The 22,030-nt window shown below is 39.2% G+C and overlaps 1 protein-coding gene across 1 annotated transcript in view; it reads right to left on the bottom strand.

Annotated features, from left to right (window-relative positions):
* Window positions 7,058–22,030, bottom strand: part of PPA2 (pyrophosphatase (inorganic) 2) — a 36,216-nt gene continuing 21,243 nt past the window's right edge. Inside the window, 5 exon segments of the mRNA XM_021395023.1 lie at window positions 7,058–7,233; window positions 8,264–8,303; window positions 13,231–13,300; window positions 14,764–14,849; window positions 16,643–16,770. Of these exon segments, the coding sequence (XP_021250698.1) occupies window positions 7,199–7,233; window positions 8,264–8,303; window positions 13,231–13,300; window positions 14,764–14,849; window positions 16,643–16,770 (359 nt within the window). The 3' untranslated portion in view covers window positions 7,058–7,198.

The following is a 22,030-nucleotide window of genomic DNA, read 5'->3' as shown; positions in this document are numbered from 1 at the left end:
ATGGTTGAAACACCACGTTCTTACTGAAACAAACATCATCAAATTGAATTAAAAGCCAAATACCAGAATGGAAAGCTATTAACAAATACGGTTCGTTATTGTGGCTGTATGAACAACTCAACTTACATGGCTACAGTCCCATCACACAAATACTTTTAGTCACCCTGTTGAAGGAACTGCCTCTAGCACATGCTTTCATCAACATGACAGGATTGGAAATAAGCAGAAAGACCAGCCTCAATAGGTCTGTATGCACAAGTTTCTCCAGGTAACAAAGAATTTTAACCTCCTATCCTTGGCATCAGGTGTAAGGTGACAGTCCTCTGTCAACTGCTTAAAGTGTTTTGTAGTAAGGTGGTGTAGGTCAGTAATCTCCAAATGCCAGCTCAAATGGTTTGCAAAAACAATCAAGGAATACTAGCTTAACTCACAGAAGGGAGTCATTCTTCACAGTTTGGCTGCACATTAGAGAAACGTATCTTGGCTGGCCTCATTCATGGAAGCTCTAGGATTCAGCTGCCAGGACACAATAGGCAGTTTTTAGTCCAGGGAAAAGTCCTTCCTCAAGGTGAGTTGTGCTTTTATGTACTTTTATCTCCTTTATGAATACAAGGCTTAATTTTCTGGGCCTTAGTAACATCTGGTGCTTGGACAAGCGAGACATTAATATACAGCAATGCAGACCTAAAGTCCCAGTATCCTACCTTTCAAATATTTAAGGTATGCTCCATCTATCAGTTAAATTTTAGCCCTGCTTAAATAACTGTTCTGTGTTACGAACAGCCACCATTGCTCCAAATAATATACAACTTCAACAGACAGTAACAGCGCTATTATATGACACAGGCTGAGAGGTCAGGATAAGTCTCAGAGAAATTCATCTCCCTCACATGTTAGATACTGTCTCTGGTTAACCCACTAAGGTCAGGGCTCCTCAAGTTCTCTCAACAGTACAGCAGGAACAGCATTTAATTCTTCTTCCACCTTTTATCTGTATTTTCTACTTAGAGTGTTATCTCTTTGAGGTGCTACATATATGTGAAGTACATATATGATCATCTCTGATCATAATTATGAATTCTAACAGATACAGAAAATGGTTATGGCTACAAAGTAAGCTCTTCTTGTTACTCATATTTTGAAAAAGAGCATATTTTAAATCAAGAAGAAAAGATTCCTATTTTTTGTAAGGAATTTTCTGAGTACTCCCTGTCTTTTGATGGGTCAGAACACCTCACTACAACATTGTTTCAGAATGAAAACTTTAAAAATGAGTTTTTTTAACAGAAAAAGTTACAATTTAAAATTTACATGGAAAATTCAGAGTAAAAACTGATCATTATGGAAGAAGATTGAAAATGAGTCAGCTACTTCGATTCACTGTGTAACTAATCATCAGAAATAGTTTTTGCTGAACTTATTTTGAATAAATCTATATTTAGGAAGGGACTAGGCTTTTAAGTTAAAAGAAAAAATGCTGAAGTTTTAAGAATCGTTGTGCATATGTTCATTAACTGCTCATTTAGCTTGGTCTCTTCCTGGTAAAGAGCACTTCACCCCTCCCCCTCCCTTTTGCTTTTTTCCCTTCTCTCAAAAAATAACTTTTGTTTTTACATGAGATCACAAGACCATTCAGTGAAAAATATCACATGCAGTGCAACTTGCATACATTACACTTTCAAGCCTTGAGCATATCGGTATGATTCAAATTAGCTATACTACGTATATAATAAAGAGCTTGCACGTCACAGAAACATCATTGTGACATTTTCAAGAATTGTGTCACTTCTTCCAAGAAGCGTGAATTGAAAATAGACATGTAAGGTTAATTTGCATTTCAGTTAGAGGTCCCACAAACTATTCCAGCTCAAGAAAGACAGCTAAGCACATCGAGAGAACTACTTTTATAAAGCAGAATATCAGAATCGGGAAGTAACAACTGTACGTAATTTGTAGTTCTGATGAACTGTTCTGTTCCACAAAAACATGAAGCCCAAATTGTTTCTAGCGTTAGCATAATAGATGCCATTTCCTTTTCCCCATTTGGGTCCCTCCATTCTGCCCTTGCTCCCCCACTTTCACTACCAGCTATTACTTTTTCATGTGCACTCTACGATGAACCTTGCTTAGCTACTCTGCTCTTACCCTGACTCCTTTTCTCTTGCAAGATCTCCCTTCCACACACACTGTTAGCTATAGAAACTTGCTTTGACTGGATTCCAAAACTCGTCGTCTGAATGCTTAGAAGCTTTGTGCTGCCAACCTATGGGATTAGAGAGACATCTGTTAGTAATAAGGCCTCCTCGGTGTTTAGTTTTGAAGCAACTAATGCCCACAACATTACTGTAACATAAACAGATACTGTCCCCCTTAACAGACAGAGAGACAGAGAGAGAGAGAGAGAGAGAGAGAGAGAGGTTTGTGTGGTTTATCTGAGACATAAAACCATCCAAGCAAAGTGCTAGGAATTCCTAAATTCATGATTCCCAGATTATCACATAAAAGGTGTATATAATCCAGTTAAAGCAAGGCAGTAATGAGAGGCAAAAAGTAAGTTTCGCTGAACAGCCCTGTCAGTGGAACTCTGTCCTAACCTGACTATGCCTTCCCTTTCACCTCAGTTCTCCAGGGATTGCAGGCTGCCAAACGCTGCTCTGCTAGATGTGATTTCTTACAACATAGCAGGACTTCTAAATAGCAAGCACTAACAGGATATTTTCACTTTGACTTTTAAACCAGCTTTGCCCCCAGGCCTCCTGTGATTTAAAGTTAAAATGTTCAGAACTCCCAGGTGGTCACGCATTACATTTTGAAATTGGTTTTTCTGTGCTCCAGACACACCACACATAGGCCATTAGAGGACTTAAAGACCCGCTTAAGAATTGTGTCTAGTCTCCTACAGAATTCAGAAGACCAAGTTGCCACTTTACACCTTGAACTTTCACCACCATTGATGCTCTTTTCACTCTTAGGATAATTAAACCATCAGACAACCCAGGCAGATGAGCCTGACCAGCAAAAAACACATCTTCATCAAGTCCTTCAGGAAGTGTGTCAGCACAGCTAATCTTCTCACTGCAAACAAAGCTGAATGTGCCCTACAGTTTCCTAGGCATTGGTAGGAATTGCTCTCAATACTGGATAAGTGTCAGGTCACGCACGTTTGGTAGAAAATGGGTCTGCTCAGTGAAGAAATTTTTCTATTCGTTTTACAGATAGCACAAAGACTATGTGGACTGTTAAAGCCGAAAAGAGACACTAAGGAAAAGCGGGACCTGAAGTTAATTCTTCAGATTCCAACCCAGGCTTTTGACAATGGATAGAAGTCTATTCTTCAGCATATTTAAATTTTGAAATAGCAAGTGCTTATTAAAAAAATACACACAACTGCAGATGGTAAAACAGCAGTAGACAGCAGTAGATACACAGGGTAGACAAACCAGCTTCGTAACATTCCAATGTCCCCATCCCGATATATACATTAATAAAAGAGCATAAAGTTGATAACAAAGTGTAGCCGTTTCGGTAAGCTGCATTTACTCTCTTCACCCTGAAAGAGAAGCTGAAGAGACCATCCAGTGATCTATTAGCACACAAACCTAGCATCTTCAGGTTTGAACATATTTTCATTTCTGGAAAAGAAAATAACGTATTTTCCAGGCAAGCATTAATACATATACAGAAGCAAATGACAGGAAGGAATGCAATGGAACAATCAAATTTGCATTTTGTGTTGTGATACCTGGGTAATGCAAGTATGTGCTCTTCCGAAGACGATAAATAAAAAAGTTACTATTAAACTTTGTGACATCTGTAAATAATCTACAAGTCTTATGAGGATGTTCCAGAGGAAAAAGCTAACAGGCAGCAGTGTTCTGGCACATAAGACATACTCTTCCTGCACAAACTAGTGCAAGCCTTGCTGGCTTCTACATTTTCCCTTACAAAAACAATCCCTTTTTGACCCTTACAGCAGCCAAAATCAGCACCAAAAACCTTTCTTCTGACTTAGCATAATAAATCACTGGTAAGATTGGTTCAATTACAATGAATTACATCAATTATGACTGAAAATATGTAGCACTACCTGAGTTCAGCTGGAAGCTCCAGAACCTTTAAAAGCTTTTGCCACAAGAATTACTAATAAATTAATAAGCCAACATAGAAAATACATAATCACAAAGTGCTAATCCACTGCACAGAACTTGGCTTATTTTGGTCTGCCCTCCGGATGCCATCTGTAGATTTTGGAAGAGAGCACCACATACATCTAGCATCCTACTCCACAGAAGAACAAGCCGTGAGGAATGAAAGACTGCGTGTGGATAAGTCATTCATCCTCCGCTAAGCATCCAGGTCATCCCTGCACAACCCAAAAGATTGTTAGAAAGTGAATTCAACAATAATTACAATTGCTGCCTTCTACTGTTTTCCCACTCTCAGACTAAATTCCTACTTCCAGGCACTTCATAGATGCAATTCCAACTTCCATGCTGGAGGTAAACGTTCCTGTTCCTTGGCAAACACATCCAATTGACCTCTCTGGACACATGAAATCAGCATTGTTAAGTACTGCTGCAATATTCAGGCAAAATCATTTTAAAGCATTTCATTTCAGTCACTCCTCTTTCATCATTTATTCTCTACTTGCATTTGCCTGAGCCTTCTAGAATGGGCTTTCCCTTCTGTTCTCTTCCAGCTAATGTTCCACCTCTTTGTTCTCTAAATCCCTGACCAATCATCCTCACGGCATGGATCAAGGTTATCAAGTCTGGTAAGAAATCACCTCAAATTTTCTGGGAAAGGCAGAAAACAACCCTTTCCCCTACTGACCCAATGTTGTTTTTGCCTTGTCACTTAATTGGAAAAACAACCCATTAAAAAGTTCAATCTCAGCCGAAGGGAATGGAAGCACGAAATAGTGCTTGGGTCAGTTTAGGAGCACTTCATGCCACAACTCTCAAAGTGTTAATACAAACAGCAACCATAGACAAGCTGTGGTTAGGCACAGTCCTCACATAATGCCTGTACACAGATCTCCCAGACACACTTCAGAATTACTTTCTATTCTTCTGCGGATTTTCAGAAGACATCTGTTGTTACTAACAACAGGAAAATAACATCTCAACAGTGACAAGAGAACATAATTTTCACAATTCTATTATTTTCCCACTTTAAAAAGTAATGTGCGTTATTTTATTGTAAGTAAAATTCCAGCCCTGTTCTTCAGTGGGTGGACTAAGTCTGAACTCCAAGTCAGTAAAAGACATTATACTGAGCAGCACCTAACAATTTACATATGTAAAAAGAACCTTCAGAGCAGTGTTTAAAAAGTAAAAAAAGTAACTTCTCCTTTCTCTCCAAAAGGGAAAGAAGAGAACACTGAGATGCAAAGTAACTCATGGAAGAATTGTACTCTTGTTCGCAGACATTCTCTCCGCAGCTATTTCAGTACACTTCATTTCTGAAACCTGCGTCAGTAACATTCGGTACATTTTAGCAGCGAGGTTACACCTAACTGCATGTCCTTCTATTCCACTCGGGAAAAATCTGCAAAAAACATACATAAGCAGATGTTGAAAGCAGCCTGAAGACAAGACAGTCATCTGCTTATACACTCCTCATGAAATAAGCATTTTAACGTTTTCCAATTTATGATAGTACTGGACATCTCTGGCCATTTAATTGTTCATTCTCCCAAGTACTCTTTATTGTTAGTTTCTTGCACAAAGTCTAATATGTTCTAGAGATTTATTTCTGCTTAATTCCTAATCACATGGCATCAGTACAGTTATAAATTGAAAAATACCACTAAAATTATTTGAAGTAGAAAACAAACTAACTTCTGATCTATTGCTGATAGTTCAGCATGGATAAGTTTGTAATCAATGTGCAATTTTTCATTCGATGTCTCAAAAAAACAAAAGAAAACAGCAATGAGCAATGCATAGGGAAAATAATTTGATTTTACACGGTGCCCTTCACTGTCAAGCTGTCCCTAAGCACTTCACAGGACAAGCCTCCTAGATATACCACCATACAAATACAGCAGCTGTTCTGCACTCGAAAAGAGCTTACCTGTAACCAGAATAATTTCATAGCAAAAGGCAAACATGAATCAAGACAAGACAACCTTTACTCAATTAAGAAAAAAAAAAAAGAAAAAAGGCCGCTATATCTGTAGGTACAGCGCTGCACGCTTAGAATTCTAAAGTGTAAAATAAAGTATAATGAATTGGTACTGCAAAGGTAACTGTAAAAAAGGAAAGGTTCATAGTAACTGAGGTTTATGTTGCATTTTTCACACCACATCTTGCACCTAAACCCTGTGTATTCAACAGTGCTAGAGATCAGACAGAATACTGCAGTAAAAAATACAGCATATATTTTTACCGTGAAAACACAAAGATCAGCTCTATACAGTTTATTAATCTTGTCTCACTGACAAGGAACTACCAGAAACCTTCAGACATACACAATTCTAAACAAGGAAGCTTTCCATAAGAAAAGTCCTTCCTGTGTGATGAAACACACAACTTATCAAAAACAGGATGCAGTACGCAGAGCACGTGTGCATCCTTACTTCAATTGTCATAGCATTAGCTCTTCCTAGCTGAATTACTCTTTGGAGTGCAGTTGTATTTGTTTTCCTAAAAGCAAATCTACTCTGCCCATAACTCTGTGAAGCAAGCAGAGACAATTGGGCACAAAAATGAATACAACTCAGGAAACCATGCACAGCTGCATTTTAAAGAACATGGTAAACTGCTAAGCCTATTACATAAAGATTATTGTCTACTTGAAAAGGATTACAGTCAGGGTGGCCAGACAAGCCCGAGATATCATTTAACACAGCCTTCTATACACCCAATGACTGGATTATTCCAAAATCTGGAGAGCAAAGTTGAAGCCAACTTATCTCCTATCTCACTGGACATTACACTTCACGAGTGGATCAGAACAATCCTGGAGGTCTAAGATTCAGAAACAAACAGCAAGCAAGCCCTCCTCTTCCCTTTGCTCCACCCTACACAAAGAAAGACATAGAAAGGAAACATTAATTGTATAATGTCAGCGTTTATTTACATGAGGAAAGGTTTACATAGTTTGGAAAATTGTCTCTACAGGAACCCAACCATTAGCGCCTCTCTTCAAAAATGAGATGACTTAAGATGTGAAGATGTGGCTTCAGAACACTTCAGCGATCACGTGGAAAAAAGTACCAGGAATCAACTAAAACAAAAAATACACATCAAGAATGACGTTAATTCTATGCAACCAGCCTGACACAAACACTTGAAAAAGCAACATTCTGCTCTTCCAATTATCTCCTCTCTCATAACAATACTTCTGGGCAAGCTCTATCCCTAGCCTATGTAAAGCTTGTCCTCAAAATGATTTCTGTTCACTTTAACAGTTTGCCTGAAATAATTCTGAAACAACTCTTAACATACTGACATGACCATCCTTGGAAAAAAATCAAAGATTATGTTCAGTTGTTTGTCAAAGATTTGAGATGCAACACTCCAGTAAATAAAAGCTATTTACTGGCAAGCCATATAAGGGCAAATGGAATGCAGCTTGCTTTCCCATGACACGGACTACACAGATGTTACTTTGCAAACAATTTGGAACTTGACTTACAACTTAAGTTTCTCTTAGTGTTGCTTTCCATCTCAAAAAGTGCATGCCTTCTCTATAGCTCCTGCCAGAAAAAAAATCTCTCTGTTTTTTAAGTAGTTAGCAAAAATGAAAAACTAGGATTTGTTTTTATTTCTTGACTAAAAACACATGTTCCATTAACATGAAAACCAGTCAAAAGCAAAAACAGAATTCTGTCTTTAAAAATTACACTTGAGAAGCATGCTTGTATCACTTTTAAGAAAAGAGGTTGTTCATCTGATTAGTTAGCTACTGTGAAGAGCAACAAAAAAGTAAGGCAAAGCAACCTTTCTCCTTTAGAAAGGATAAATGTCATGCATCTACATTCCATGATCAAAGAGATGAAAAAATATTTAGTCTTCTCATCTTTTTATGTGAACTACACTTCCATTCATCCTTAAAAGCAATCTCATACAAACGACTCAGAAATTTCTGTCCATGTTCTATTTAACAGAGGACAAGCATCACTGTCTGACAAAACTTAACCACATTCGTCATGATCATGTGGACAAAATCACCTTTTTCAACAGGACAGTTTCTCTGTTTACTTTTAAAGCAAATGATCATAGAAATTATATGGCATTTGGGGAAAAGAACATACCTTCTGGGCAAACAGAATCTCCATTCACAGGCACTGGTGCCTAAAACAAAAAAAAACATTGTCAGTGTTCTGTTTCATAGGTAACACACAAAGCTACTTCACTGCTGAAGCCTATAGATACAAATAAATGACAAAACAGGCAAAATAATGAGTGACAGATTAATGCCATCTCTAATGTATATCTATCCTACTACTTTGTCTTTGAAGATAACAGGATTTTCTGTTTACATACTACAGAATAAAAATGCCTTTCCAATTATGTTACTATACATTTCATTATAAGGTACATATAAGAGGATATATGTATATGCACACACATACACGGTTCACATTACAGGTATGCAAACATTTTAAAATAAATATGTAATCATACTCTTCCAACTCCATTTTGACAGAGAAGGAGTCAGCTCTGCGCACAGTGACAAATTGTTTTAAAATATAGGTCTGTCACTCCAGGTCCATTTCAAAGCTGGATACACTATTCAATCACAGTATTACACAGCATGTCTGGTCCTACTACATAAAGGATGAAATTAAAGCTGGTTTTAACACCAGCTGGAAGCACCTTCCTCACAATGAGGATGCTAGCTACTCTTATGATAACAATCCTCCTCTGTCCATCATCCCTCAGCTCCTCACAAACGGGCAAGTTCTCCAGCTGTCTAACTGATGTGGAAGAAAAAGCATCTCAGCACAAGGAATACTGCAACACTTACCCCCAGCCCACACACACACAAATAGAGCACCAAAAAACAGGACACTGGCCACTGCCATGACACAAGCCTGTTCCAAGCAGACTTACCCAAACACACAACCCTAGGACTATTCACTTGGCTGAACCATGCAGCAAAGAGAGCCTCAAAGGTAGCATTTACACAAGTTTGAAGCTTCAGGAAAACAAAGTTGCAACACGTTTTCTACACTGCTAGGTGGAACTTCCTGCCTTTATAGCGGCATGCAAAGACATCAGCGAAAGCCTTGCAGCATTTTGTAGGCAGGCAGGCAGGCAGGCTCATCCACAGGCAGTGCAGGTGGGCTGAGCACAGGGCAACATTCAAATTGAGCTGTGCTGGGGTGAAATTGTCTCACAGGCCTGGCCACCTCCTAGCAGGAGCAGGGCTCACTCTGCTCAACAACAAGTCAAAGCCCCTGAGAAGGACAGGAAAAAAGCAGCATTCTTTCTCCTGCTTTACCCAGGGTAAGTATGTGCACAAAGGGGTTACATGACAGGTCTGAAAGGATGTGCCGGTATGACAAATGAAGCCCAGGCCTTATCACCAGACCGCTCCCTCTCTTTCCAGACAAACACAAAGCTTTTTTTCACAAGGCAGGGAGAACAAGTCTGTCACCATCCAGAAGCAGGTGCTTGCCACTTCTGCAGCAATTGCTCAGAAGGCTTAAGATAAGGACTCAGCACCTTCCCACCAAGAACGGGTCAAAAACTCATTCCACTGAACCAAGAATCTCTTCACTACAGAATCCTTTCATTGGGGACACTGCTTCAGGTGACCCTGCTTGAAGCAAGGGGCTTGGATTAGAGGATCTGAAGCGGTCCCTTCCGACCTCAACTATTCTGTGACTCCGTGTGATTCTGTTTAGGAAATCACCTCTCCACCTCCAACCCTCTGGTTCACAACCTGGCACTAGACTGAAAATTCTGCTTCTCCGAAGTCCCAAATGGAAAAGTCTACTCAGAGAGAAAAGAAAGAAAAGAAGCAAGGCAGTTGACAGGCTTTCCTGCTTAGATCTAAATTATTCTAAACATGTAAGTAAATATACATATTCAAACTCGGTTGGAGGTTTTTTAAATTATCGGGAAAAGCCAAATATTTTCCCCTGTAAGACATTTTCCTGCATTTTATCAAAAGATACCTCATCCAGCAAAGCTATCTTAGTTCGTTTTCTCTCCAGCATTATAAGGGAGGAATTATGTGGTAAGTCTGAGAAACTGCACTACTAACTATATATAGATCACCTTGGAGATTTTCCAACTTCAAAAGTCCTCAGCGGCTTCTTCTCAAAGCAAGTGAGCAAGCAGTTCTCGGGATTAATGTTAAACAAAGGTTTGGCTGTCCTGGTCAGTTTTACAGATGGCAACACTTAAAAGCCTGAAATAAACAGTACATCTTAGAGCTAACACATTCAGCTACAAAGCTCTGTTCCTCCTGGGTTTAGTTTTCAACATGTACTAACACTGAAGCTGAGAAAGATGAAACAATTTTCAGATGTGAAGAAACACCAGAAATTTTCATCTCCTAGAGTGTTACTACGCAAGTGGGTTTGTAGATGCAGGGGGACAGTATAATTTTGGCTGGTTCAAACATTCCGTATGTGTTCCCACATACACAGATCATCCTCTGATCTCTTTGGAATTGACTGGACACGGCAACTTCAGCAGCTGCAGAATTATTCCTAGTTTGCCACCAGTACAGATGACAGCCCGCTGTCTGGAAACCAGCTGAGCAGAGTAGAAATTCCCTAAATCCAAAGCATTCTAGTCCCATGTCTGTAAAATAAAGGAAGGTCAAATAATAGCAAAGTAAATCCTATTGATTTGAATGAGATGACCTTGGGAACTACCCCATCAAAAATACATGATGTTCTGATTAGAGCATGATTTGGTAAGCGATTCGTAAGGATTTGTTTTGTATCTGATTCTTAGCTACAGTTCTCTTGCTCGCTAAAAGAAAACTGGTTTACAGTAATACTGAGTGTTGACATTTCTTTTTTGTTTAACATTCAAAATATCTGACTGAAGGCAAATATCACCCTTCAGAAACTTCATAATTATAGTCTGAGTGCAGAAGTGTAGGGAACCAACTCTCCCTGCAAAAGCAAGCTCAGAAATTCTGCAAAAGCCAAAACACATTTCTCACTGTACTTGCAGACAAAGTCTCTACCTCAGCTTTCACTCTTCTGCTTTTGTCCAGAAGTTAATAAATGGACATAAATTAGAAGAAAACTGTATCTGCTTTCAGTTGAAAAAACAAATTAAAAAAACAATAAAAAAAAAAAAACCAAACCAGACACAGGCAGCTTTCATTTAAAATTACCACAGCCATTAAAATTCTGCAGCCAACACTCACGTACTTTCACTTTTGTTTGAAAGACATGAGTGCCTGACAACCAAAGTGGGCAGTGCAGTGTACCAGACAAAAGGATATCTGCTTAAAATGTGCAAGTCAGCTTCCCTGCTTGTATTTCGAGTTTGACTGTCCACCATTCATACTTCAAGAGCATTTGTACTTTTCTTAGTTACCGCAGACTGGAAACTACATGCAGTAACAACAGTACTGAAAACAGCATTGCATCTTTTTTCCCCATCTGAAAAGTAGCAAGAGATGGTAGCCTACAAAGCCAATTAAAATACTTAGAATGAACACTAACTGAACGATGGAGTTTGTGATAACTTCAAGAAAACAATATCACTTAAAGAAAATAATGTCAGACATACAAAGGCAGGAAGTGATAACATTTGATAAAAAGGCAAGTGTTCAAAACAAGTAAGATGTTAGAATTTGATAGAGAGGACCTGTTCCATAAATGGGACTTACTATTGCCTGCCTCCCCCTCAAAAAAAAATAAACAAAATAAATCAGGAAAAAAAATATTCAGTGATTAATTAACCAGTGAATATTACTGTTTTAGACAGATAATCATTTACCTACTCAATTCAAAAGTACGAATAGCACAGAACTCGAGAGAAAAAGTCTGACACCATTCAAACGAAGCATACCTTTGAACTTGGAATTTGAGTTGCATTTCAGTGCCCTCAAAACATGACTGTACATTTGAAAATACACAGAAGGCAAATATCTGCTGGCAGCTGTAACTGACATATTTTAAATGTCTGAATTCCAAGATCGATTTCTCTTTCCTTTAAACCGTAAAGTCTCATTAATCAGTGTGGATCCAAACACACGTACAAGTGCAAGTATGTAAAGGTACTTTCGAGGAAATGCTGAAAGCATGCAACATGAATAGGAAAAAGTTTTGACACTTCTTCATGACTTAAACTGACTTTTCTGCACCTGACCATCTTGTTTGTTTATGACAAAAAGCCACTGAGGACGACATTCTTAGCAGAAATTGTGCTGGAATGTTACCTGCACAGAGAGCAGACGTCATGTCCTTTAACTTCTGAACTTCCACCATTACTGTGACTACTGGGGCAAAATACCAACTACGCACAGCCCGAGTCGCTCAGCTATCCAGGCAGTTATGCACGCGAGCAAAACACTTGTGATGAGCATTGACACAGTCACAGCATATGTTAAATAATTTTTTTTTTAAAGTAATACTTGCGGGTATTTTTCTCCATTTAATTTCTGGAATTTTGTTCAAATTCCAGCATCCAAACCAGCGTATTTTAAAGTGGAAGAAATTCTCCTCCTCTAGCATTTGCACATGAAAGCATCAGACCTGCAGGACATTTTTCTCGCCTGAACAGGAAACCTGCATGTTTTAATTTTATGTTGATTTGCAAAATATGACAGGCATTCTTTACAAAACATTCAGAAAAGCACTCCCCTCTTTTACAGCAACGCACTTAATTATGCAAGTAGACAAACAAAGGACCCCTTCAGCGATTAGGGACTACAGTCAGCTAGTCAATGAGCTCTAACACTGGGTGGTAACTCCTGGCAACAGGGGAGACAGAGAAGGCAGCAGGCTAGATACAAATAGCAGTCCATCTTGCTATTCAGAATCAGAAGAAAAAACCAACACATCAGAACAGTAATGAACCTGCCACAAAATACAACTGAACCACTGCAATAGAAGCTTTCTGTTATGGTGCTTACACTTACCCCACAACAGTTGTGTTCCTTCTTTTAATTTATACCTTAATTTTTTTATTTCATTAGGGACCACATCAGTTTAGGTATTTTATTTTAGTTTTGGATCTCTGAGTTTTTTCTATTTATCACTTTTTAAAAAGGGTGAAATAAAATAACTACTGTCCTTACCGACTGCACAATCGATCGGGCCTCCTCCTCACTGCAACAAAAAGGGCTGCCGCTCACCAGAACATTTGTGCTGAAGAATAAAAATTAAAAAATGTTTTATCAATCGATGGAAATGAGACAACACACAATTAGTACCTATGGAAAAAAAAAACAACAACAAAACACCTTCACATACAGAGCTCAGAAATTTATCTCTCATGAAATGAGGAAGCCAAAAATGCAAAGTAGCAAGTAACACTGGAAGGGAATGAGGGTTTCTCTGGGTTTGGGTTTTTTTAGGCTATAAATTCTACACTAATATAAGCAGTACTCGCACTTACTTCTGGCAGCTCACTTGGGTACAGTTCAGACTGCAGTTAATAAACTAAATCCCCTTGAAAAATCAACAGAGAAATTGGCATTTCTACAGGGAGCTGAACACCACCTAGATGGCTAGCTGCGATGGCATGAATTACCCCTTGTATCTCGTGCTTTAAAGGATGGCCAGATTCTACGGCAAGCCACTTGTATATTACAGTAAACTGCCTGCAGCATACAGCAAGGAGAAAGAATTAAAACAAAACAAAACAAAAAGCAGGTCAAAATTCTGCTCTTACATAAAGCAGCAAATATCAGTACTTCCATAATGCACACACAGCTTTGGGACCAACTATTTTCCAGACAATTTTATCTGCAGACTACAAATATGTATCTGTTTGTACCAAAAGTGAGTTTGGTCATGAGTTTTTAGGGTCCTAAAGAACCAACGGCACTATTTCTCAAACCAGGACTGAGTTTCTAGTTATTTTTAAAATACAACAACTAGAAGCTCAAAGTGGCCCTGAAACAATCAGGACACAAACTCTGAATATTTCCTGTAATATATTCTCATAATCCTACAGCAGAACTACCAACACGTGTTAAGCGCTCAGTCACTCAAGAGTCACATTTTGCCAACAAAGTAGAAGAGGACATGGCCTTCCCCACAGCCTTTGCCCTCTGATTTAGTTAAAGGCAATCCATAGCCCTTGGAAAGCATTAGTCTAGATAGCTCCGTACTATTCAAGGCCACTGGTGCCAGATATGCTAGTGCAAGCCAGCTTAGATAACTTAATCAAGTTCACTTTAGTTTAGATGAGGCCAAAGGCTGGTAATGAGCAATGATGCAGCAGTTCAGAGAACAACTAAATAAAATTATGGAATCCTAAGCTGCAAAAGAACATCACAGCAATACAGCGCTGAATGACAGAACGGTGGCAAGGTCTGCGTGGGATTGTGAGAACACCCCAAAACAATATCACCTGGGCCATTATTAGTAAATTTAAGTAATCTATGACACTTTAATGTAACCAAAAAATTTCTAGAACCACTTACACCCAGTTAATCATTATCATACAAGCTGCAACTAGTCAACAATAGTCAATTATCAATCAAAGTCACGAGTACTCCTGCCACATCAAAGTAAAATCTAAGCAGGTCAGGCACAGCTGCCACATGCTGAATACCAACAGCCTTAGCAGAATAGAAAGAAGAAAGATGTGGCTGGGTACGTACCATTTAACAGTACCTCCATCCGTTTTTTTATGAAGCAAAGCTTTCCAGTATTCATGGGTTGATTTAATAATTTCAACAGCAAAGTCCTAGTTTACATCAAGGAAAAATGTTAAGATTTAAAAGGTTATTAAACAGAAAAATAAGACATTGAACTAGTTTATTAAGACACACCGGTTCATGTGTTATTTTAAGGGACCTCCTTTGAGGCCTCATTAAATTTCTGGGAAATATAACAGCATTTTTTATGAAAAAAAACCTGAGCTTCATTATCTGTCAAATACACTGGAAACATACTCAGGACTTTTCCTCAGCCAGAAAACAGGAAAGCTGCATGAAAAAACAAAGTCAGCACTAGATATTAAACAGACACCTACAGCTGTAGAAAATTGTACCAGGTCCTAAGTGGGACAAAGTGTGTGAGATACGACTCCTCTGTTACGCGTGCGCATCAGGGTCAGAGTTAAGGTTTCCCCTCTAGTGGCAAAATCTGCATTTACTTCATTAATTGCCCAACCATATACTTAAGCATTTGTGACAAACAGCTTAACGTTGTCAGCTGCTTAACAATTTTTTGTTTGTTTAAAAACCAAAGTAATATGAGGAGGGGAGGGGGGAATTAAAAAGCCTTAAAATTTTTTTTAAAAGCCCTCAGTGTTCAGATGATGATATCTGGACTGACTAGCAAAAATCTGCCAACAGAACATTCACATTTCCTAACAAGGAGTGACTTGGCAAAATGCCACTGGAACATTGTGAACTTCACTAGAGCTGCTGGAGCGCAGCCACGGCTGCTTCACCACATCCTGGGTCTCTAGAAATGTTGGAGAATTATTCAAGTGCTCCAAACCAGCTATGTCAGGGCATTTAGAGCCTCCAGCCTGAACTCTGATGGCCTGACAGGGATATACCCCCATTAAACTGTCGCTACGGTAGAATTACAGAGCAGGAAAATTTGAAAGAGTAGCTCCTGGGAGAACAAGTGAGAGATCACGTTATCCATCCTTACAACTCTACATTTGATTGATTTAAAAGACAGCTTTAGTGCAGAGGGGAGTCGGAGCATCTCTTTAAACAGACAAAACACGCAAAGCTGTCTGTGCTGGTTAAAAGGCATTTTACAACTTTGATAGCACACTGCAAGCTGAACTAGCTGACACATGAACATCATTCATTAGGAACCTGTGATTCTTCGCCAAAAAAAAGTCTAGAGAGTGTACAGTACATGATTTGAAAAGCGTTTTTACTCAGATCACATGTGATTTCCTCTGGAAAAATCTAGGCATTTTATTCAGCAAGGTCTGCTCCCAGGCCCACTCTCCTTTCAAACTCTGGCCATTTTTCCTATAGGATGTCTAAAAAGCCTTTCATTTTTTCTAAAAAAGGTAAAAATACTTTTTAGCCTTCAAGCCAAAAATAGCTCAAATGTTTGTAGACAGAATTACCCAGAAAAAACTATACCTTGAGCAAATACCAAATATGAGAAAATCTGCAACCTACTGTCTATCTTGAACTGCACAGCCTTGAAAAATGTCAAGAAAATTTATCAATCAAGACTGAAAAAATATCTGAAAAGACAATCTCTTCATTTCTCTGACAAGCAAAATGAAAATGCTGTGACAAGCACGACAAACATACACATGTATGTGTAAGTCATATCAGAGCTGGGACTGAATGCTTTTTTAAGACTTCCTTTCACATCATATGTATTTTCCCTGAATAAAGTGAAAGACAGCAAACATCACTTATTCCTATTTGAATACCCTCATTCGAAAATTTTTTTTGTTAATGCTTCTCCCTTTTTCCAATTCCAATAATTCTAGAATGTATCTAAGAGGTCACAGCACACAAAGATCCATCTTTAATTTCGGATTATCTTCACCTTGTCTTTAAATTCTCCATTAAAAGCAAACCGATTTTCTGGTTTACCATCAGGGACTTTATAACACCGGAACCAGTCAATGGTAGCCTCAAGGTAACCTGGTTTGTGCTTCCTGACATCATCAATATCTGCAGGTTTTAAAAAAAAAAAAAAAAAAAAGAATACAGAAAGAAGACATTATTTTTTTACTCAGAATTTCTGTAACTTTTTTTTTAAAGGCTCCAAGGATTGCTAAGCAATTTAACTGAGTACTTCTGAAATTATTGGGGAATCCACTTTATTACACTAGCTATCCATAGTTGATATTTTATGATTTTACCACCACACTAAATAGGTAAACCAGTTGCCTCCTGCTCTTCATTAATTAAGACCCAAAGGGACAATGAATAGAAAGGGCATACTCATGAAATGAAGAAGAAAATTCCATATTTATAGGTTTTCATCTCAGTAGGCACCCTCTTGCAATACTCAGATTAAAATCAGTAAGATTTTAAACCACCACCTCAAAACAAAATAGTCTTGACTCCTCAAAAGTTACAACCGAAGCATCTCTTTGCTCACTAACTCTAAATTAAACCCATTAGATACAAGAAGGTTATGTGCCAGGAGCATTAAAAACAAACTTTCAAAACATTAAAACAAATAACCCCATGATATCTGCAGACAGTGATAAGCCAGTTCTACCTTTTACCTCTGTAGGTCTACTCTGCAAAGGTGGAAAAGGTCACATAGAGCACATGTCATTTGTGGGGCACCCTTAGGAGGCAGAGATGAACACTGCCTCAGTGGGTACAGAGAGAATAAGTACTTGCACAGTAATGCTGCTTGAGGGCTATACTGCTATGCACTTCATGATCTTAAACACTTCCTATTTCCTTCTGCTGCACACACCCAGTTTTGCCTGGTTGTCCTGGGAGGCTACCATCACTCCTGTCACTTGCAGTGAGGTGGTCCTCTCCCATATGAGCACGCACTCTCTGGCGAATTAACTCTCTGACATTATGTTTACATAGAAAGTCCCTCCCCTCAGCGCAATTTTTACTCGTTGCGATACAAGGATTTTGCCCCCTCTGGAAGCCAAGCACTTTTTTTTTTTTTTTTGCTGGTGTAGCCCTTTTCTTTGCATTTATTTCCCTTCTACAGTCTCTCCTGATGGAAATGGGAGCTGACTTTTTATTGCTGTGTTGTATGTAGTCCTCCATCTATTTCATAACCTCACTCTGCCCAGTCCATCTTCTGTGGTGTTATTCTCCTTCTCCAGCGTTTTGCAAATGACTTGCTCCCTTACTGCCTTCCTAGTATCTCAACTCTCACCTCACTGCTTGGCTACTTCATTCTCTTCTCCAATAGATACATCTCACTTGAAGACAGCTCCTGGCTCACAGACACTGCTGGTAGATACTCTTCTGTCTACTCAGCCCTAATCACTGTAACAGATTTCCAGAGGTGCTCAGTCCACTGGATTACAAGCTAGCTGTGCTCTTTTTATCTTCAAGTGCCTAAATGTCTTCCTAAAGTCTAGTCTGTGAACCCAAACAAGGACATTTCTAAAGAGAACAGCACATGACTTTTTCCAGTCTCTTAGTACAGATCTCTCAAGTCTCTGAGGACCGCTGAGAGAGCTGACATGTAGACTTAACTGTGAGACCACAGACGCACACGGGAACGTATGCTGAGTACTCATAGTCATCTGATAGATACCACTCCCAAATTCCTCCAGATCATACATTATCCAAAGAATAAGGTACAAAACCTTGAAGAACCTAAGGTACGTTTTCGCTTCTGCACACACTTAATAGAGCTATGTGTTTATGGACTTAGAGTAAAACACATTTTGAACTTGGCTGCTGGCCATCTGCCTGTAGAAGATTAGGGAGTTTCACTGGCAGAATCCCAGAAAAAATGCAAGGGCACGTAAGGCTGTGCTGGAGGCAGGTCTTTAAGCTGGAATGCACATTTAAGAGTACAAGAAGCCTTTCACAGCAGTGGGTAGGTGAGATCAACAAAGAACGAATGATTTAGAAAAGAGTGATCTTGGTCAGAGGCAAGATGCTTCATTAATGCTCTAATAAAACAACAGCTCCAATTCAAACCAGGCTCCAGCACATGATCCTGTTCTCTCTGAGCAAGCAAACGTCCTTCCTCCCATCTTGAGCCCTGGTGATCTCCTCCTCTTACGAGGTTTGAACTCACATTTTCTAGTGCTTGCTGAAGAGACAATAGATACTGTAAAGTCTGTAAAGCAAACCAGGCTGCTGCAGCAACTTCCTTGACTCCCAGTGGTGGATGAACTCCAGGTTTCTGTCTCCGGACACTGCTTAAATTCAAGCATGCTTTCTCAGACTGCTGCTCCTTTTTTCTGATTTCTGTTCCAATAAACCTAACTCTGCCTCTCCGTTTCTCTTGGTCATTTGCCTCCTATTCCCACAAAAATTATTCAAGAAAATGCTTTACTGTCTACTAAGAGACAAGTGAGCCTCTTCTTATATGGCATTCCTTATTTATAGGCTTTGTTTATGTTTGTTTAAAGGACCCAAATAACAGAATAGGCTTGGGAGCAAGCTTTCATTACCTCCTTAACACAGAGACATCGACCTTCATGGACAGAATCATCTCTGTGAATTTCACTTTCTCACTACTGGAAAATTCCTGACCTAGGTAAAACAAAACAGGCCCATAAAATGCTATACCATCATATAGCCCAGGAAGTACTGACTGTTGTATATTGCATTTTTGAGAAATTAAGAGGAATGGTGGTTGTTTTATGTTTCCTTGGCTCCTTCCAAACTATCCTCCAACTTCGCCACCCCTTCCCATGTTTTATTTATCTTTTCCTTATTATGATGGCTAGCTACATGGCACCAAATGAACCTTAAACTGTTGACTGAAAAAAGAAAATTGTATTATAATGGCAGCTTGTGGACAAGCAGCAGGAGACACTACAACTAAAAAAAAAAAAAAAAAATCAATCCTGTTGCTGTGGAGTCAGCACACAGCACAAAATACAAGGAAAACTGCAGCTCTCCCATCACTCAACAGCTACCTCTTTGGTTTATTAAAAGGCACCATAGACAACCATGAAAGGCAGCCTGTCCCTCGCTTTCTTTGAAATCCAACCAGCATCTCTGGGGCATCAAGTGGAAGTAGAAAAACATTTTCAGATAACAGAAGAGCAAGCAAAGAAAGGTAAATGGAAATATAATAATCTGTACAGCAATTTACTACATTAATACCTATAGAAACTAGCTGTGTATTATGAGAGAGATACAAACAAATAAGAGATAGATGTCTTCTCCACAGCAGACACTGACCCTGACCCGCCTACCTTTCCTCAGACTTGGGTACTCCCACTGATAGCAAAGGAGGCTACGCATGAATGGGAGCAGCAAGCATGTACCTGGCCAAATGTGATTTCATCTCTGCAAGCAAGCCCTCAGCGTGGCAGAAGACAGAAAGGTCAAGCTCCTGCAGGCACATTTTCAGCATATATCCACCAGGCACTATGGGGAGATTTCTTTACACTCCCTACATAAAACCATAGGTCCCATTTTTCTGGGCACCAAAGTTAAGAAACAAGGGTTAAAATAAATGGCTAATCACGTTAAGCACTGCAATTTAGCCTCAATTAGAAAAATCTCAAGAGGCTGGCACAAACAACTGCTGCTAGCTCTGTCAAGGGAATGAGCCAATACAAATGCAGCTCCCAATTCTATCAGGCTTTACAAAAGGGAGCGACAAAAGCATTTATACAAAACTACCATTTTTAGTATGACAGATGCTGCTTCTTGCAAGCAAAGCTAAAACAACATGCTAGCAGCAGGCTTTCTAAACAAGGTCTGTAGGAAGACAGGACATATGTTTTTAATAACATCTTATAAACATTTACAGGAAGCAGCAGCTACATTCCATATAAAGGCATTTGGTGTATTTTGTGCAGCGTGGTGTGAGGGAGTAGGATGGGAGCCCTAGTACAGATAATTAATTCCTTTATATTTAATGCTTGCACAAATCCACAACAAAGGTTTCTGGGGCATCTGCTGCTGCTCTGCATATAAATACACTCATATGCAAGGGTATATAATAATATATGGGACAAAGTGTGCAATATACTTTATTTTTGCCATTTGCCATAGGGTTTGACCATGTAAACTCAAAAAGCCGATCTTGAGTTGTACATTGGAAAAGAAGCATGACAATGCATCATAGTTAATTATACTGCTGCCAGCAAATGGCAGTACAACAAAGCAGGTAGAAATCACCAACTGCTGTTGAAGGTATTCAGGGATCTTTCCACTAAGCAATAGTATATAATGGTTGCTAAAATCCCAGGCCAGTAAATCACCTCGGAAATGCCATCCAGCTTACACAATTGGCCCAACTTGCCTTGGGCAGGTAAAACAATCTCCTTAGAGTCAGACATTTCATAAGTTGCTTCAAACACACTTTCTGCCTCAACTGCCAGTCACTTTTAAAACCTCTTTTCCAACATGAAGATGCTGCATACATTTAGACCAAATTACAGCACCAAAACAGGGCTAATCCTTTCTAAGCCCAGTCATGTAAAGTACATCAGATATATATGTGAATTTCAATGCATTAAATTAAATCCAGATTATGTGATGAGCAGACAGGCAGTCTTTCCAGTCCAAGAATCTCCTTCTTCTCTTGGCCGGTATGCTACATTAAAAAACAAACAAACAAAAAAAAACAGGTCTATTATACTGCCAAGATTTAGTGTTTCAGGGCACAGACTGCTTTTAGGCCCTCTCACAGACCCTCGTCTGAAGTAACTTTGTTGGTCTGTTAATGACCATCTAGCTAGCAATTGCTGGAGCAGAAAGACAACACAGTGGTTTCTAGGTATCACAAAGACAGATCTTACTGAACCAGAAAAATAGCTGAACAAGGCCAGATATTAGTCTAAAAGAAGGTTTCTCATGTAGACAGCTGCATTTCACGTACAGCTTGTATCAGGAGATTGTCCTTGCACCCACCCATATTAAGTGCTATAACAGCAAACAGATTACCTTCCAAAAGTCAGTCCAAAAAGACACTAAGTTTCTGCTCTTCCCACTGATGACACAGTTCCCACTCCAGCAGGTGCTGAGCATTGCTTATCATTCCTGTGTCCTGTCACTATAAACCAGAGCTTTTTACTGCTCTGCGTGAAATAGGGAGTTCTAGGCAGGGATTCCAATTTAAAACAGCATTTATCCATAAATGCCTGCAGGACAAAATACAGTGGAGCGCTATGAATAAACAATGAGGACTGCTCAGAAGTTGGGACTGCTCAGTTTTAAGTTCTGTGAAGTCTCAGAAAAATCAATTGCACTTATGAGAACGATCACAATCCCTGAAGGAGAATATACAGAGTACCTGGGGTGCGCT

The sequence above is a fragment of the Numida meleagris genome, chromosome 4, assembly GCF_002078875.1.
Source record: "Numida meleagris isolate 19003 breed g44 Domestic line chromosome 4, NumMel1.0, whole genome shotgun sequence".
NCBI lineage: Eukaryota > Metazoa > Chordata > Aves > Galliformes > Numididae > Numida > Numida meleagris.
This window is presented reverse-complemented; position numbering and strand designations above follow the sequence as displayed.